The 20460-nt window shown below is 37.0% G+C and overlaps 1 protein-coding gene across 1 annotated transcript in view; it reads right to left on the bottom strand.

Moving 5' to 3' along the window:
• Positions 1 to 20460, bottom strand: part of LOC149154761 (ARM REPEAT PROTEIN INTERACTING WITH ABF2-like) — a 118871-nt gene that overhangs the window by 17016 nt on the left and 81395 nt on the right. The window contains exons 7-13 of the mRNA XM_089440984.1: positions 6035 to 6110; positions 5473 to 5580; positions 5153 to 5281; positions 4867 to 4935; positions 4628 to 4687; positions 2451 to 2574; positions 2136 to 2278 (exon numbers count right to left, since the gene is read on the bottom strand). Of these exons, the coding sequence (XP_089297110.1) occupies positions 2136 to 2278; positions 2451 to 2574; positions 4628 to 4687; positions 4867 to 4935; positions 5153 to 5281; positions 5473 to 5580; positions 6035 to 6110 (709 nt within the window). The remainder of the gene's footprint in view (positions 1 to 2135; positions 2279 to 2450; positions 2575 to 4627; positions 4688 to 4866; positions 4936 to 5152; positions 5282 to 5472; positions 5581 to 6034; positions 6111 to 20460) is intronic.

Here is a 20460-nt window from a genome sequence, read left to right as displayed (position 1 = left end):
TTGGAACTTCAATATGGTTTAAATTTTAAACATTTATTTTCATTGTACATTGTTAGTAGTTACACTGTACAGTTACAAACTCACATGTATGATGTATGATGTATGATAATATGATATCATGCTTTTCATTTTAAATTTATTTCAGATTTCAGTTATATGATTCATCAATTTATCATTTATCCTTCATGATGTAAGTGTTATATATTATATAATGATAAAGACAATTACATTATAAATATTAAAATTTCAATGATATATCATATATTTTTATATCTATAAGTTTTTAAGACCCCAACGTCTCCCACGTTTCCTAAAAATTGGTGGGGAGCTTTTACATAGGCTGCTCCCGCTATCCCCACTCCCTCGCCCCCATGTCCCAGAAACTTGGTGGAACATTGAAGATTATTGCTACATTCAATGAAGTAATGTTCCAAAAGTCAACACAATCTCAAATAATTTCTAACAATTAACCACCAACTCTAGCCCTTTTTTTTGCTTCAAGAAAAGTAAGCAGAATGTGGAACATCCTCTTAGAATTTTGTAGATTATCATTCTCAAATTTTGTTAAAATTACATGTAGTGTGTTTCGACATTTAAGAAATCGATTGTTGCTCTAGAACCCCATTATGTATAAGATATCTTAACAGCTTCCTTGCAGTCTAGTATACTAAAAAGCTTAGCATCTACCAGAATAATGAAATCAATCAATGAAGCCTAATTTCCACTGCCTCACAGCTTACCAATCAGCCTAACGTGTACAATATCAAAATCCTATGACAGTGAAAACTAATCTAAGGTTGAGACCCTGGTTGGCGCGTGCCTAGAGCTATGCTTTTAGTGCTCATTCATTTTTTGGCATTTTGTCTTGGGGTCATCAAAATGTCCAATAAAATATGTGTAGATTGTATAGTGCCAAGTACTGTCAGTAATATTTAAACTTCAGTAATTTAGACATGGGGCTCATTGGATCATTGAAGCCAACATGGCTACAATTATCTGCAGCAATGTTCCAAATTCAGCAACGCCTGAGTAAGAGTTTGACTCAGGCTCAGGAAAGACAGCTAACCAGCCTAGATCCATTTGAACTCTGGATCTACCAAGCGCAGAAAGGGATCAAATCTCTTTTCACTCTAAAAGAAGTTTGCACCTCAAGAGATTTTATCCCTCTCGGCACTTAGTAGATCCAGAGGTAAAACTTAAGATGGATCTAGGCTGGTTTTATTATTAATAATTGATCATTATAATTATTATTTTTATTATTTTTATTTTTATTTTTAATTCTATGTAATTTGACCTAGTCAAAATGTTTTGATTAATAATTATAATTATTAGTTTTATATTTTAATTTTTAATTTTGTTAAATTGTATTTTACCTTTATTTTTATTGTTATCGAATTTGACCGAGTCAAAATGTTTACATAACATAACATCACAACATAACCTAACCTTACAGCATCTCTTCCATACTGGGCTGGAGAGCACCTCTCGGCGCAATAAAAAAATTCATAACAGGGATACTTTTGTTGTTTGAGTTTACTTTGGGGCCCAAGTTTACGACAGCCCTGCAAGTTTAACTCACCAATTCGCAAAATACTCGGCAAGTACTCGTGGGTCAGAGTTTGACCCACAACTACGTGAGTCACATTTGCCACCAACAAATCAGACTCACGTGAGGCAAGCTTGACTCATTAGCACATCAACTCAGCCCAATTTAGGTGCCAAGCCATGTTTGTGAGTCTTATAACACTAGTCTGAAGGTTCTTAACTTCTCAAACTTCGAAAATTGATATACTTTTGAGCTAAAATTACCTGCAGTTTTAGAGGGAGAATGTTGCTCGATTTTTTGCTTATTGAACAGGTTTCCTTTCTAAAGTGCACACTGTTTAACTACATGTTGAGCCGAAATTTAAGCACCATGTTTACATGAAATTAATCACCCACCTCTTTCATCTCCTGCACCCCAAGACTCTCTCTTCATTTCAAGTATTCTCAACTGATTTCCCCAGCATTCTCTTTGGAAATGCAAACATTTAAATATTTGTACTATGACCTACTTTTTAACTCCAATATTTAGAATTTTATAGTTAGCAGAAGACAAAATAACATGGTTATTGTGTAATGTCTCTATTGTAGACCTGGGGTGTTGGAGGCGGAAGAGCGGCATCTATTGGACAATCAGCAGTAGCCCTTTTTGCAAGAGTATGTAATGCTACAGCACCATCATGTTGTTGTTTTGAATTTGAACCAGGCTCAAATAGTCCAAGTAGTACATCCAAACCTGCATGTCAAAATATTATCTAAATTTAATATTAACATTTTTCTTCTAATAGTCATATCTTGTACAAACTTATTCCACTCAGAAAATCAAGAAATACATTTGGCTGAGCTAGACATTGTACAACATTGCATAGCCAAAAGAGATATAATATGTCAAACCCCATTATTTTTACCATTGTTATCAATGAAGATCATTCTCTGGTCATCAACACAACAAAGATGAGCAAGAGCCAAAGCAACGCGTCTTTGAACAATTTTATCTGATACACGCATTAGATAAAGTAAGTGCTTCAATACCTGCCAATCAAAACATTGGATATCAGCAAAAACGATATCAAGTAAAAGCGTTAACAATAAACATACCAAAAAATCATCCAGTCTATATCCACCAAAGTGACAACTGTGTCTCAAGATAAAGTCAAAAATTGGAATCTCAGGTAATAAAATTCTCAATCAATCAAAAGATTTGGCATCAGTACAAAATGTCGAAAATGTAAAAGCTTAAACGTGAGGGTACCATAAGTTACGAGTGTGAACCTCGGAGTCACCAATTATTAAACAATGATAAACTGTCAAGCACCAAGCAAGTAGTCTATATATATTATAGATGCAAGGATCACAACTGGCCACGTGGCACGCCTGATGGTAAATAGAATGATAAGTTTTCAGAGGACAAGAAGCCTCCTGAACCTGCCAAGGATAGATGGAAGCTGATAGTTACTGTGCATGACATACTGCAGATGGCTGATTTGTGAGGTGGGTGGGGGTGCAGGGGACTGCAGGACCACAGTGATCTTCCACCGAGGGCTTGGCTTATCCTGACCGCTGCATAAGCATGTTTGCAATCTTAAGCTTTTAGCAGGATATGGGCTTATTAACTGCTTACCGTATCATGTTCCAGACTTTATATTTTACAATTTTTAAGTTTCTGGCCAAGGGGAATTAGATAGGCTAACAGGAGATTTTAACTTTTGCTAGCATTTGTGGCCCATGTGTTTTGTATTAAATACCAGTCACAATATACATAATTTACTGTTCAATTTTAGAAGTTCGGGGAAGCATTTTATTTCAAAATATATAGTTGCAAAACAGGAGAAATCGTCAATTCACACATTCTCTAGGACCTACACACTAGTAAAGGAAGCTCGTGTGATTGACATGAGCACTTCAACCCCCTTTTGTTGCTACATAGTATGTTCCCATCCACACAAAAGCATATACCAAAAACAGTAATAGTAAATAACAATCCATAGATCTGTTATATATCTGAATTTATGAAGAGAATGGACCCTTTCCACAAAACAAAGGATAGAACAGCTACACCAAAAACAGCAATAATAAATAACAACCCATAGATCTGATTCTGCTATAAATCTGAATTTATACAGGTGTCAAAAGACCCAGCTGAAAGAGGTTCAACCTTTGCCACAAAACATGGATAAAACAGCTACAAAAACAATGTTAAACTGTAACAATACCAGATTCCTAAAAAATCACAGACTGCTCTTAAATTTGCTGAAACACAGACAAAACCCCTCGAATATTCAAAGTGTAGCCCTTGAAATTTGAATACTGCTGTAACCAATCTTAAGGTAATTTAATCTGCACCTTCCTAGAGACCCTCAAGCTATGTGTTGAGTGAAGAAAAATTGCTCCCCTTTTGGAGGAGAAAGTCCTCTTTAATTATAATTTGTTGGGCCTAGTTCTACTTTCACTGTTCAGTGGCCTAAAAGCACTACATATCCTTTCCTTGTTTATTCTCCACTTTCTTTTATGTTATTTTTTGCATTATCTAGCAGCTGTGCTTGCACTCCCACATTGTATTCAAACTGGTTGTATTGTTCAGTCCCACTGACCTACTTTTGATGTCATTCGTTGGACATTAATAAGAATATCTTATCTTATCCACTTTTACCAAAGCAAATGAACACTAATGATAAATTCACACACTTAAGCTAATAATATATTTCCTTTAGGATGCCCAAATGTCTCTAGGGTGCATTGTTCTTATTTGGCTACTAAAATAAGGTAGTTTTCACCTTGTTTACCTTTTCTAAATTAACATGGGAGCTTTTTTCTTACTTAGACTTCCCTAAATATTTTAAAACTTAATTGAAAATAAAACATATCCATGCTGCGCTGTTTTATATATTTTATAGATTTTGAGGTAATAACAATCAGTCATTATTAAAAACATAAAACCATATCATCACAACTCTCACTAAGCAAGGAATTTTATTATCAATCTGAATGCTATATCTTTTAAACAAAACTAAATCAGAAAATTCAGAAATGTGAAAGCCTGACAGTTAACTATATACAACAATATCCAAGGAACAAGGAATCTCACTCTTCCATGAATTTTTTCTTCAATCCTCTTTAAAGTCTTGGCAACACAGTCCTTTGATGCCTGAAGACAGAATACAATATCTTAAAAATCATTAAGGTCATTAAAAATATAAGACATTTAGACAACAGAAATGACAGCATCAGGAAAACAAATCATTTGATAATGCAGTCAGACAAGATTACCTCTCCCTGCAAATGATGAGTGCTGATAGAAACATAGACCTCCTAAGTCAACCTTACCTGGACAATCAATTCTACATCTTGTAACTTTTGAACACCTCCCTCCTTTGTGATGTCAGATATATTATCCTAAAAACATAACAAATGACATCTAGCTCAGCAAGACTTCTCCAATCAAACAGTCAAGGACAGAATGTATTTCAACTGCTCAGAAAAGGCCAAATATATGCAGAATATTCAATGATAATAGTTATAAATTTAAAGATGAATCACATTTTTAAAATACAAATCATATGGTAAAATCAGACAAGTCCTAGAGGCACCAGAATACAAGCTTTTAAGCGACCTCATTATCTGCAAGCCCATAAAGAGCAAAAGCTGCATTGTGTTGAAGAGACCCATTTTTAGACTCTAGAAGATCAAGAAGCGGTATTAGTCCCCCTTCATGGACAATGCCAGCTTGGTTGTGTGAATTCTGCTTGTCAACAACAAGTGCTTCAAAATAAAACCTTAGAAATTAGAGGAAAAATGATATGACTAACTCCATAGCAAAACTTGAAAGCAAAGATTCAATGAAAAGGATTGTAATTTCCAAACAAGAAATGAAGAAAAGAGTGCCAAACCACTACAACTGGGACAAAATAGATCATTTCATATATTCAAAACCTGTGCTAATCTACCAAGAGCAAATGCTGCCATCTCCTTGAGTTGGGCATCTGGCAATTGGAGCATTTTAGAAAGAGGACGAACAGCACCACGTTGGACAATGTGAACCTACACATACATAAAACACCTAAATCATCAAGATTACAGAAAGATCTCACTTCATTTCATCCCTCATGTTTATACCTTCCCCAGGTTTCACCTTTTAACCCCATCTTTCCAGAATATCTACTTGAGAAATAAGTTAACATAATTTATTTCTTACATTAGAGAAAACAAAATAATAATGTTCACTCAAATAGATATTGAATAAGCTTCACAAATACATGTAAAAGGCTTATTCAAGAAGGTAGGTACATAACTAAAGCACAAAGTTATGTAGAGGTCACATAACAAATATTTCTGTTGTAAATGTATTATACAGCATAAAAAAGATTTGAGAGTTGTAAAAGAAAATAAAAGCACCATCGTTCAACTTCCAGCCCAATCAAAAGATAATTTTCTGCTATGATGCCCAAAATTTAAAACTAACAATTACTAAAAGGGGCACAGGGCCATCTAATACCTTGCATTCAGGATCTGTTGTTGCAAACTGCCCTAATAACAACGCTGCTTCCCTTTGGCTTTCCTGGCACCGTGAACTGTCAGAAGATATCCAATTTCCGGTTAGAATCTTGACCAAAAGCACACAAATATAACAACTGAAAGCAGGTTTCCACAAACTCAAAGGACTCCAAAAAATTATTCCAAATAATGCAAAAACATTTCACATTTCTAGCCACAATGGATAACAAATGATTACAAGCTGCAACCCTGCTCTTGTTTATGTTTCAAACTGCTGACACCAAAATTCAGATTGGAAAAAATAAAAAATAGAATATAAAATATAAAATAAAACCCACCAATAAAAAAATATGAAATAGTATGGCAAAAAGAATTAGGCAAATTTTGTTATAACATTGTATATCCGAGTAAAACACAAATTTATTAAAAAAAAGATAACTTCAAATTTGATCCAAAAATAAGGGTGTTGTCTACCGAGGCCACAATTTCACCTGGATGGAAAATTTCTTGCCGGAATCTGTCAAGAAATTTTTCAAAAAATCTGGCTGCAGGAGTGTTTGGATCAATGTTGCGAACATCGGCATCGGGATAGAACCGTCAAGGGTTCAGAAAACCAAAAAATCGTAAAAATCCGGAAAATATCAGTAAAAAATAGGCAAACATCGGCAAAATTAAGATACCATAAAAATATCTTTAAAAATCAGCAAACGTCGGCTAGGACAAAAAATCGTGATTTCGACATAAAATCGGGATGTTATCGAGATATTCGCAACACTGGTTTGAATCGCTTTTTTGATATTGGAAATGGATTCAGCACCATCAACAACCACTGAGGCACCCAAAATCCTGAAGCTTGACATCTGTAACCCAGATTTCCATAAATTTCAGCCAGAGTTTGTCAAAATCTTGCCAGAATTTCCATTATTTTCCAGGCAAAATTGTGGCCTTGTTAGAATACTCTAAAAATAAGTCAAATTAAATCATAATTATGAATATGGAAAACAAGTACTACGATCATATATTGTTCAAAAACATGGTCCATAAACTAAATGCCAATTCATGGTGATTAATTTCGCTAAATCTGACAAACTTAAATGCCATGAACTGGCATTCAACAATTTCAAAAAAAACAAAAACAAATCAATGAATTTCGTTCGATAGCATAGTAATGAGTATCATTTTAATATGGCTCGAACCTACTTGCCTTAGATATATGCTCCAAACTTCCAAACTGTATAGGAGAGAAGCTGTCACCAGTATGTGAAAGAGGAAGCCCTATAATATATATATATTGTGCAAAATCATGTCGATAATCTAAATGCCAACTCATGGGATACAATTTCACCGTACCTAACGAATTAAATCACTATGGCCTTCAACAATTTCTGAATTTTTTTAAAACAAATCACTGAATTTATTTTGACAGCAAAGTCACAAGTACACTTTTGATGTGGATTGAACCTGTTTGCCCTGGGTATCTGCTCCAAACCTACCAACCAATAGGAGAGAAGGTGTCACAAGTATGTGAAAGAGGCAGGCCTTATCCTGATATCCTGGAGTTTAACTTGAAAGGATGTCTCTCAATTGTCCTTAACACTGCACATCCTCTACTCATGCTTTGATCATTTGTTAGACATCGATAAACTTATAACCTCTACTCATGCCTCATTCTGCAGCCAAGATCAACATAGAAAAATGGGCCAGAGATTAACACTCCAAGATGAGTGTAAAAGGTCATAATTTTTGCCTCCTCTCCTGTTTAGGTGAGATTAGTTATAGGCTATAGTGGCATCTTGTTATAAAGGTTAAGGGTCATAAATTTGTCTTTGCAGAATGATAATCTGTCTTTTCAAGGTTCACCATAGTCTGTTGAGGATATGTGGTCTTCTTGGAGCCACCGTTTTTCACTCCAAATTTGTTGCAATGATATCATATCTATGAATTACATGTCCTGATACCTTCTGCATTGCCCTGCTATTAACTAATTAACACGTAAAGGCTTATACAATATAATTGAACCATTCAATTCCCATGGCACTATACCTTTAAAATGCAGACTTAAACTTGCAAATAGAACTGAACAAAATAGCAATTAATATAATCCAAGACACAACCGACATTAATTCAGCAAGACCACAAGTCATGAACACTTATCTGTGTAGGCATTATACACCAATTGTCTGTAGAAAGACGTTCCACCAAAGTTTCACAGGCTCTCTAGAAAGATACATGGCCCGTTTATGCTATACAATCTTTACTATGCCTTTTTGGCCATGTTGGGAGAGAGTTTGAATTATTGTGGAGTTCAAATTACTAGGCAGTTCATGTGGCCATTCTATTCAAACTACCATTTTGGTTCAAATTCCAATTGGTGGGGGGACTTGAATTATCAATTTTGATTGGGAGAACTTAAATTACCCTTTTGTTGGGGAAATTTGGGAGAGTTTTCTCAGAGTCTAAGCGAGACCATTGAAGTGCTAAATAAATCATGCTGAGTTACAACTGAAAATTACAAAGAAAATTAAGGATGTATGTAATGGCAGTTGCTGTCATTGAAGTATTGAACTACAGCTGAGGATCCTTAGAATCCCAGTAGTGAGATTTTTTTTCGCCAGTTAGTGCCCTAGAAGTGGGATAGCTTGAGAGACTACTCAACAGAGAAGGGGATCCTAATCCTATTCCATGGGTGTAGGATGATGGGGAAAGAGGGCTGTGGATTGGGATTGCTGTAGCTTGAAAATTCACTGTGAACATGGGAATTGGATTGTGTGAAGAGAGTTAGGGCCAGCCATAGGTAAATTCACCCTTGTGCATTCATAGCCTTAACTCAGAGTGGCCTCCATTGCAGAGAGAATTGGTGCAGCAGGGAGCTTATGGTTTGAACTTTGAATAGAATGGCCACTTGAACCACCTAGTAATTTGAACTCCACAATAATTCAAACTCTCACCCAACAAGGCCAAAAAGGCATAGTAAAGATTGAATGGCATAAAAGGGCCATGTATCTTTCTAGAGAGCCCGCAAACCTCCTTCATGCAATTAATTCCCAGCCCACTATTCTTTGTCTTTCCTCTTTTGCAGCATGTTATGTGTTTATATCAACATTCAATTACAAATTACAAATTACAATTGTCCAACTTCTAGCCATTCATCATGTACACATTTACAGTATTGTTGCGTTGCACGAAACTTCTAGGAACCCAGCGTTTCGGCCGTACCCATACCCAAAACTCTGAAACTTGACCGAAACTCGGCCATCATGTAATCATCTATGAGAGATAATATATATTATAGACTTGTTTTTCCTTCTAAATTGTCATCCATGGGTCTTATTACTTTTTTTCTTGCAAAGATAATGTTTTATTCGCTTATATATATATATATATATATATATATATATATATATATATATATATATATATATGACGTTTCGACTAACATTTCCATTTTTGGGAGGTGACGTTTCTAAACGTACCCATTTCAGAAACTTCGAAACATTTCAGCGTTTCATGCAACTTAGCAGTATTTGTTTGGGGATCAAAACTATGGTATTACGTTTCCATCCCCCTAGATTTTGCACCATCCTCGATGTACATCATCACTATATATAGTAACAAGTTTCATATCAAAAAATTTCAAAATAAATGCAGATATACCTCCTGCATAGCAACATCTAGCTCCAACGTGCTCCTTTAGGGTTGTCATGGACCCATTGGACCTTTACCTGCCCTATGGCTTTATTCCTAATCACAATGACCTTCTTGATTGCACCTAGAAGTCTCCTTCTAGTTCCACCTAGATCAAAGCCCAATCAACCACAATGATAGGATCATGTACATAATTTTTCAACAATAACACTCAAAACACATCATGAAGTTTTATGGTAGCATGCGATGCAAGCATGTATCCATCAAGCCCTATCCTATCCAAGTTCACAAATGGACAACAATAATTAGGTGCTAGCTTAGTGCAATGCAACTTCAAGTTACTTTTCTTTGGTTCCACTTTCAAAAACACATGGTCTCTAATTTTATATTCCCTTGGCGTTATGCCTTTATCTACATAACATTTTCCATGTCTGGTGCTACGTTTAAATTTTGCTTGATCGTGACCAATTGTTCTTCCATTTCTCTAAGAACCTATTGCCCAAGTACTAATTAGCCTATTGGATTGTCTCAACTAAATCCTAAACTTTCTACTATACAATGCCTCAAATGGACTCATCTTCAATGAAGCTTGATATCTATTATTGTGAGAAAATTCTACTAATGCAAGTAATCCACCCTCTTGGGTGGCTTGTCCATCACATACACATTATCATGTCTTCAATCACTTGATTGACTCTCTCAATTTGCCCATCTATTTATGGACTATAGGCTGCACAAAAGTTTGAGTTTGTAACAAAACCCTTAAATAATCATTTGCAAAAGCTAGGTAAACTTTGGATCTCTTCCTAAAATGATTGGTTTACGTATCCAATACAACTCGACAATCCCTTTCAAGTAAACTTGTGTTACCTAGTTTCCTTGTGAGCCACCACTACCATCATTGAATCATGTTGCCTTGTTGTCATGGGCAGCTTAGTTATAAATCAATAGTTACCACTTCCCATTTCCAGTGTAGAGTTGGTAATGATTGTAGCAAACCTTCTAGACATCTATGCTCAACCTTTATTCCTTGACATTCCATGCACTTAGATATATAAAATCATCCACATTCTCACGTGTGGGGCAAGTGGACTAAGTGATGGGGCTTTGCACCCATAGGCCCATGGTATTCCAATGACCCATGGTATTACACCCTTTGGAAAAGTAAAAGTACAAAAGTGAGTGATTCATTCATGTGGCTTAGCAAGAGAGCCAAGAGGGCCTATGGAGAGGGCCAAGAGGGCCGAGTAGGGCACAAAGATGTGCAGGAGCACGAGACATTGAGAGAGAGAATCTCTCAAGTAAGAAAGAGATTTTCCTGAGTAATATCATAGCTTTGTTGTGAGTGAGATACTCAGTTGTGTTGGATTTGAGGAAACAGCACAGAGAAACAAAGGAGATCTAGATCAACCAAATTGAGGGCAAATATAAGACCACTATCCCAGTAACGAAGCCTGAGTAGGTTTTAAAAAAAATTAATGAAGAATTGTTGACTGAAAAAAACTTGTGTAATATGTTACTATGCATGATCTAATTGTTGGTTTTATAAGTTTCGTCGTGCTAAATTTGTCTTTGGTTCAACACATCAATTTGTTTCAATTCATTAGTTGTGTAAAGTTAATAGGAAGTTGTTACCAAATCTTGTGTGTGTGTGTGTGCGCGCACACTAAGTCTAGTGCCCAAAATCTCACATGGTATCAAAGCATGGTATCTAAGAAGGGCAGTTGGATATGAGATTTTCACATGTGACAGCTTTAGGAGGGAGTTGTAGGAATTGTTCCAGGTAGCAATTGTGTTTTGAAGAACTATGCCAAGAGAGTTGGCTAACTATGGCAGACTGTTTGTATGGGTCATGAAGGCAGAACCAAGATGGTCAGAGTGTTGAGATAGCCACAAGAGATCCAAGTCAGAAACTTGGGGTAAAGATCAAGCAGAGACCTTGAGGGCCAAGAAGGCTTGCGGTATGGAGTCAATAGAGTCAAGCTTCAGAAAAAGTGAGCAGGCTCAAGAGGGAGTGAGTCACCACATTAGGCATGATTGAGTAACTGCAGGATGCATTAAGCAGCAAGGAGTTGTTGGGCAAGGGCTTTGTCGCAACAAGTTGTGATTAGAAATGTCGGCAAAGTTAAGTTGACATAGCAGATATGAAGGACGATACCAACAGCCAAGAGTATTAGTGGAGGTCAACCCTCAGAGGGAGAGAGGGAGACTGTACCAGTCAGGGGATTGGCAATAAATTTTGCGGCTAAGTTGCACAAAACGGGGAAACGGGTACGAGTTTCCGAAACGGGAAGCGATACGAAACGTGACCTCCCCAAATTTTGGAAACGGGGAAACGCGAATATATATATATATATATATATATATATATATATTGAAAATATTTAAATATATATATATATATATGTGCAATCATAAAGCATAAATGATACATTATAATTTATTACACTTAAACATTAAGATTTAATTTAGATCACATTTACTCATGAATGATCACATAATGAAAATAAAAATATCGGAATATCCAAAAGCAACCTTTACTATATATCCAAATCTCAAAATTAGCCTTTATTTATATTAATATATGAGGCTGCAAGTACAAGAAAGACTATAAGGCTGCAAGAGAGAGATCCAAATCAGGATTTTCTGCATCCACATCCCATTCTTTAGAAGGACCACTGTTGTATTGGGAGTCTCCTACATAGTCGAACGACCTTAGTGCTCTTGATTAAATACACGTTTCATACCCTAGTACCCTACATGATCTTGATTATTGGGAGTTTCCCTTGCATAGAGGGCTTGGTTCTCTTGATTAAATACAAGTTCCATACCCTAGTACATGATAAAATCCAATGGAAACATTGCAATCCCTCCAATCCTGAAAAACAAATAAGTCTGCTGGATTTTGAGTGAGATCTAAAATTCTATTTTCTCCATATGAAATCCAATGCGGGCGAAACCACTCTCAAACATCCTGAGTCATTTCATGGTAATGTTAAAAATTTAAGTAAAAGGATGAAAATGAAAAATAAAGGAGAATATCACTTTTACTTTAAGAATTTAACATTACCATGAACTGCATATCCCTCAAACTTCCTGATGAACTGCATATCAACACTAGGGCAAAAATTCACTTTTATAACTTTAAACACGCATCTAGAAGCAACAAGTCACTAACATACCCTAAAAGTAAATTAAAAACAAATTTAAAAAACGCAAGTTAATGAGGAAACGTGAGTCGTACGGCCGTGAAACGCGTTTCCAGCCATACTGGCCACGTTTCCATTTCGGGAAACGTGGCAGTACGGCCGGAAACGCGTTTCACGGCCATACCAAACGCGTTTCCGCGTTTCGTACCCGTTTCCGTACGGAAACAGACCTCTATACCACGTTTCCTGCAACATAGTTTTGCGGGTGTCTTAAAGGACCAAGGGCATATCCACAATCGTGCTAGAAGGACTTAGCACAGAAGCAATGAAAACAAGCATTGTAGTGATAGAGAACAAGGAGCGGGAGGCTCCAAAGGTTAAGCAACCCAGAGGGAGTCAGCCTTCAAGTTCAAGTAGGAAGGAGTAGTCGATAGATTCCTTCAAGTCTATCAAGAAGGTTGTTCAAGAGTAGGAGGCTTCTAATAACAACACCAAGAGAAGTTGGAATTCGAAAATCTTTCCAAACCAAGTGGCCAAGAAGGCTTCTAGTTCAGAGAGAGTAACTAAGGTAGCTGATGCAGAGCCAGGATCGAAGATAGTTCCATGTCGAATTTCCATGATCTTAGGTCTAGATTAGAATCTTAAAATCACTGACGCTACCAAACCAAGAATCTCAACAAGAACAAAGTTGCACAATGGAAAATATAAAGCAGTAAATCACATGTACACAAGTATACACAATTTTTAACAAGATTGTACAATATTGTACAATCCCAATCTTCGTTATATTAAACCAAATCTGAATAATACAACAGTCTATGGTATACAAGATACAATGATAAACTTCGTTGCAGTGTCTATGTCGTATCTTGTCCGATCAGTCCTTCGCTTTCTTACTGCTCACTAGTAGTACCTTAGTCCATTAAGGCCACTACACATCAAGACTCCAAGAGGGCTGCCACCTAAAATTGTTGCATGTCACTTCTGCTACATGTACACGAGCTCATAAATTTGCTCTCTAGGTTGGCCAATTCCCAAGCTCCAATCTGCCTTCTAGTAGCCTCTTTCGTCCATCCAGGAGCTACTCATAAGGCTACAAACTTCAGCCAATCTTCAACTATCTTCGTCCCTACAAGATTGTTAGTCTAGGGCTACTTTGGACATCCACACGTTGCCCTCCACGTTGAACTCTTCACCACCACGGAAAGTCCTCCACACGGCACCAACAAGCCGCAACAACAACTGATCCAAATTGGTCGATTTATTTGACCCAACACACATACCTTGGCTCCAAGTCTATTGTCCCACACTACCCTTGACTGTCTCTGGTTAGGGCTTATTTAACAGGCTGCAAAAGCCCTTAACCGACCCCTGAATAGCCCTCCAACAATGATCACTCCCTGCGGCCTACCTTAGAATGATCCCTCTGCTTCCACATTGGAGATTAGGGCACAACGCAGCGCTAAATAGACCTATGCAATTGCTTAGTTGTGGTGTTATGGCTTGCGGCCTACCACACAGCATTCTTGTGCCTTACGTTTTGCCCAAACAAAGTTTCGTTACCCTTCAAAGGTGCCACAATAGACTTTCCTAGCTCCTTACCTATCTCGGCCTCCCTATAAAGTGTGAACAGACCGCAAAACAACCTCCAAAAAGTTCCTACACTACCTCTTTTCCACGCTATCTTTTCTTCTACCTTCAGCCCAATCAAGGTAAGAAATTTGAATTCTCTTCCTCCTCTAACGAGTCCTTTTCTTCAAGTGTGTGTTGCAAAAATGGATGATTAAAATGAATCTCCTTCACCCTCTATTTATACACAAATGAGGGGCTCCACGAATTCATTTGAAGGGACATGTCTCCTCGATGAATTCCTCAAGCCTACATGACTTTGGTTGTCCATAATTAATTGTCAACTTCCAAAATGCATTACTTCGTTTCTAGAGCTCCTATTTGAGTGATCTTTGGAGCGTTGGAATCGGTTACCCAAGCTCTATCACCTCAAATTTTCTCAAGCTCAAATTCATCATGTTTTTCACCCAAATCTCGATGGGTGCAAAACCCGATGCTTGGGTTCCAAGCCCACAAGTGACCCTTGTGGCGCTTTTCCCTCCAAACCATGAACCCTAGGGCTTGGAGTACCTTCCAAGCTACACAAATCAACATTCCAAGGGACAAAAGTACCTCCCTCGCCAAGAGGTCGCGTTGAAGTTTGTAGCTCGGGCAGGTACTTATGCATGGGCCTTATGTCTAGGCATGCAAGAGTCACACTTTCTCCTTAGAATACTTGCTCTAGGTTGAGAAAGTTGCTCATGTAACTTAGTCTAAGTCTAACTTAGGAAAAATTACAAATTAATATATTGTCTTATTGAGCTAATAGAAACTTATCAAAAGTAAAGTAATTTACTTTGATAGGTTTTAATCTTAGTTGTTGATCTCAAGTGAGGTGATATCTAATATGTGTCGTCAATCACCTTGAGATTAAGGTTAGGAGTAGGGTTTTGGCTCAATGTAAAGTTATAAAAGCAAAGCTAGGGAGAGGGAGAAAGACACACCATGCAGTGGCACCAGCCTCTAGAGGAGGAGTGTGATACTCCTGAGTGTTGGGTCCAAGGGAGTGGAGAGAGCCTGGAGATCTAAATCTATCCAAGTTTATTTTGTATTATGTATTTTCTTAGTTATGCCATTACCCCAAGATGGGAACCCAAGTAGGTTCTAAGTTAATATTAATGATGAATTGATTTGTTGGGCATAAATATGTTTGTATTATTGTGATTGAGATCATTATTTGTTTCTGTTGAATATTTTTGTTAGGAACCTAGATGTGTGTTTATTCAATAAGTTTTACAAGGAATTAAATACCAAGCGTTGGGTTCAAGGAAATCTAACACATCCTTCTTCACTCGTGACCAAAAATATTGACTTTTTACTATTGTAATTGTCTTCTAATAACCAAGTTATCCAACATATGGAACATTACGCATTTCTTTTAATACATAAGTTTTACTACGAATTAAATACCAAGCGTTGGGTTCAAGGAAATCTAACACATCCTTCTTCATTTTTGACCAAAAATATTGACTTTTTACTATTGTAATTATCTTCTAATAACCAAGTTATCCAACATATGGAACATTACACATTTCTTTTAATACTCACTTCCTTAATTCATTAGAATTAGGGGCATAAACTCTATTTTTGTGTAGAAGAATGCCATTCACTTCCAACTTATAACCCTCATTTTTCTATTGCACATTCTCTTGTTCTAAGCTTGCCTTACTTTGAAGTCTATTATTTAAAGCAAATATTTCAAATCCCTGTGATATTCTTAACTCACGCTGGAGAAATTGTCTCCACATCCTAAGTACATGAACTATTGCAATGAGTTTTACTTCATGTATGACCTAGTTCTTTGCATGCTTCTTAAGCCTCCTGAATTCATACAAATCGCATTCCTATTTTGAGAAAGAACTCACTAAGTCACTCTTTGAAGCATCTAAAAATACCACAAAATCCTTGGTTGGGTCAACAATCTTAAGAATGGGCGTGCTAGTATGCAATTTATTTAATAACTAGAAGTTTTTTTCACACTATTCTATCCATTCAATCTTAGTTTTCTTCTTCTGTAATGATGTAATGGGGTGAGCAATCTTGGGTGTAGGCCATCCCTAAAAGTTTTAATATTCTCTAGATCTACTATTATTCCTTTCTAAGAGATAATGTGTCCCAAGTAATAAATTTGCCTCTTATAATAAAAGGAACACTTGCTTAATTTAGCGTACAGCTAATGCTCTCTTAGCGCTTGCACTAACCTCAATTGTTCTTCAAGGGGGAGCATGGGAGGTCTTAAGCCTCTTAATTAGTAGGCATCTTGAAATTGTATCAAAGGCTTTGTGCAAGTAGTATAGTGTAGCAGCAAAAAGTGTTTAAATGTGTGTCCAAAATTCAAATCATGATAGTTTGAGCATTACTTGCTTAAGTATCTTTACAACACATTTTCTGCTAGCTTGTTTTTATGTGCTGGCTTGAGATTTTGACTCTATCTTAACTTGAACACACAAAATCACACATAATTTTATGGGGAATCATCTACTTCAATTTCACAATGGCTTTTTATGGTTCTCCCTAGCCCTATATGATGTTTCATTGTACTACATCTCTAGACTCCATTTCAAAGATTGTATTAGCCTATTTCTAACTCTATAATTAGTGAATTCTAATTTAAAAAGTACTAGTAGTGTTTTAGAATATGTGAACCTCGTTGCCATGATAATATGAATCTACCTTACTTTGAACATAAAATCGCACATACTTTTATAGGAAGTCATCCACTTCAATTTCAGAAGGGCTTTCTTTGGTTCTCCCCAGCTCCATTTGATGTTTCCTTGTGTTAAATATTGTAGCTCAGACAAGTGTTCTAGTCTTGAGAGGTGTCATTGAAGTTAGGAAAACAGAGGAATTAATTATCTTCAAGCCCATGTAATTTTTCCTATGTTTTCCAGTGTTCCACAGGGACTCGCCCCCCCCCCTAGGGGTCTAGTTTCCTTGCTCCCCCACGCTCCGGGGACTTGGGGACGAGTAGGGGACGTTTCCCCACGCTCCCAAAATGGAGGAAACTCAGGGGGACGTGCCAGGGAAACGTTTCCCTTTCCTGAGGGGGCGTTTCCGAAAAAGGGGGCATGGGGGGACGTGGGGGGGCGTGGGGGGACGAGGGGGGATGTGGCACACCTTTAATGCATTAAAATCCATTTTAATTAACTAAACACTGAACTTAATCTTTAATTAAGAGTTAATTAACGTTTAGGGTTTTGGAAAATCGTTGTTTCATGTTATAAAAACGGCACCCTGAACCATGAACAACACACTCACAGTGTTTGCAAGTTCGCTGAGCACTCCACTCACAACATTGGATTTCACTGTTCGGATTTTAATAAACAGTGCCTGTATCATTATTGATTGTATTAGGAATTGTATACAAAAGGTAAATTACCTAAAAAAAGTCAGTGAATTAATACAATTTGTTGAAAGTGCAAGCTAGGAAAACCAAGACCTTGAATCAGTTCAATATGGGCTCTCCCCGTTCATGGTGATAGTAGGTTTAGGAAAAGAGCCTACTGTCACATGTTCTAAAAAGTGGATCTGACTATTTTGTTTCCAGGAACCAATTAACCACAAGTATGGGTGAAAAATCCGACTTGTAAAAACTTAAAAGACTGCCTCCTTGACTACCATGCGTTGTGTTGATGAGACCTGACTAAAATATAATATTGTTGATATAATAAGACCTGATTAAAATACAGAATGTTAATATTCCACCAGCCACCCAACTACTTTCCTATATGATTTCTCAAAATTCTGCCCTGACATCTAATTTTGATCCCATGAGAACTTAAAGGGTTCAAAATATACATTAGCTCAAAGAAAGAAACCAGCAGGATCTATAAAATGGAAACTAAGCAGTCTAACAACATGAAAAGAAGAAAGTAACTTCCACTTATGTGTCTATCATTTTTTGCATGAGATTGTCGTTGGAAAAATCTATGGCACAAGGTTATGGCTGTCGCAATGGTTACCTGGGAACTGAATAAACAATAGACAGTCAGCCTATTACTATATCAGGCCTATGGTCTTTACCTGTGGAAAAAGCATCCAGGTTTCGTTTAAGTCCAAGTTCCAAAAATGATTTCTTTTAGACTTTTTCTCTAGGTTAGCAGTATCTAAAACAGAATTGTGAAGGTATATCAAACCTATGGGCTAGTCCTATGGAAGCATTGCCAAATAGGCTATTCATATATTAATATTATCAGTTGAAAATCTACAACCTGCCTAACTAATATGTCAAGAACTTAGAAGTCCAGTTTCTCAAAATCATTATACATAATCCACTATAGTTCTGAGTTCTCTCTATGTTTAAGTTTTCTTCTAAGGACAGTTCTCTCTTTGTTTAAGTTTTCTTCTAAGAAGAATTGTTTAAGTTTTCTTCTAAGAAGAATTGTGTAAATTTTCAAATTCATTGCTTTCTTGCTCCAGGAATTCATATCAATGATCATGCTTTGCAGCGTTTCAATTCAAACCAAATTGTCATAGTGGACTCAATTAATAAATTACATTTTATATTTATAAATTTTTAAGACCCTGACGCTCCCCCACGTTTCCTAAAAAATTGTAGGGAGCTTTTGCATAGGCCGCTCCCGCGCCCCCTCGCTCCCTCGTCCTGGAACCTTGGTGGAACATTGATGTTTTCCTATGTTTTAGCCCCAAGGGTTAGCTCAATTAGTCGAGTTCCCATTGCTAAGTACCTCGCCAGTTGGGAGGTCACAAGGTCAAATCTCCTCGATGCCCTTGGGGTTAGACCTTGTTTGGCCGGCGGGTAGATCCCTTCGGGTTGATCTGCCTGGATTTTTCCCATGGATGTAGCGGCCACCCAGTGTCTATCAACCACCCTTAAAAAAAGTTCCTATGTTTCACAAAGGGAAAATGTCTTAATTATGTCAATTAATGATTTTTTAATATTTCCTAAGTCTAAGAGAAGTGGATAATTAATTGACACTAGTTGAAAAAAGATTGAGTTGCCTCCAGAAGCTTGTAGAAAGTTTCTAAGATGATCTTAACCATCAATTGGAAGAAGATAACTTCTAATCTTGGCCATTCATTTGTGAATGAGAGATTATAAAGGCAGATCGATGGGCGACATTGGAAGACACCAGGAGGGTTTCAGCAGCAATGATTGAGAAGAAATTTGGCAGAGTTTATTCTTCACAGAGGTTTCCAGATTCTGAGTGACAGAAGGAGGTCGAATTATTTATGTAGGAGGAGGCCAAATTATTTCTGCATGAGGCTGAATTTGCCAATTCGAGTTTGCCAACTTACCAGTGCGAATTGCCAGATCAAATTCCAAGAGGCAGTGCGAGTTGCCAGGAAGGGAAAATCGAGTTTCCAATGGCAATGTGAATTCCCAGGAAGGGTAGTGTGAATTTCCAAAGCCTGCCAGATTGTCAGTGCGAATTCCAGAGGGTAGTGCAAATTTCTAGAAAGGATCGAGTTGATCTGCAAAGATAGACAGTGAAATTTCTCAGCTCGATTTGGTCAGAAGTGAAGATAAAATTTTGTCAGAGCTTTGTCAGTGTCAGGCAAGCAGTTGGAAATTTTCAAGAGCAATTTTGTTGAAGATAATAATATAAACCCTCAGATCTGAAAACTAGTTTTCCCCACATTGAGGTTTTTCCAAAGACATTTGTCCAAAAATACTTATGTTCATTGTGTGATTGGTTTCTCGCATTTTCTGCGGCAATTTCCAGAATTTTCACACATTGTACTCTGTTGTACTACAGGTCTAGATCCTTTTGAAAGATTGTATTAATCTATTTATAACTCTGTATTTAATGAAATTTAATTTTTAAATGTAATGTTTTAGAATACGGGAACATCCTCTGCTTGAAGAAAAATATTTCTCAAATCAAGTTCTTTATCTACCATGTCTATGTTTTTTAAGCCCAAAGCAATGCCTTCGAATAAATAGTGTTTGAACACACAGCCTTAAAGTAGGATAGCAGCATCAAAAATGACATATCAAGGTTCCCAATGAATCCACAGATCCAATTATTCATGAGGCATGCATCCTCGTCACCTCTTGATT

This window comes from Pinus tabuliformis, chromosome 9 (genome assembly GCF_031772625.1).
Source record: "Pinus tabuliformis cultivar Carrire ecotype Pingquan chromosome 9, CPIR1, whole genome shotgun sequence".
NCBI classification, from domain to species: domain Eukaryota; kingdom Viridiplantae; phylum Streptophyta; class Pinopsida; order Pinales; family Pinaceae; genus Pinus; species Pinus tabuliformis.
The sequence above is the reverse complement of the archived record's forward strand: the minus strand, read 5'-3'. Positions and strand labels throughout refer to the sequence as shown.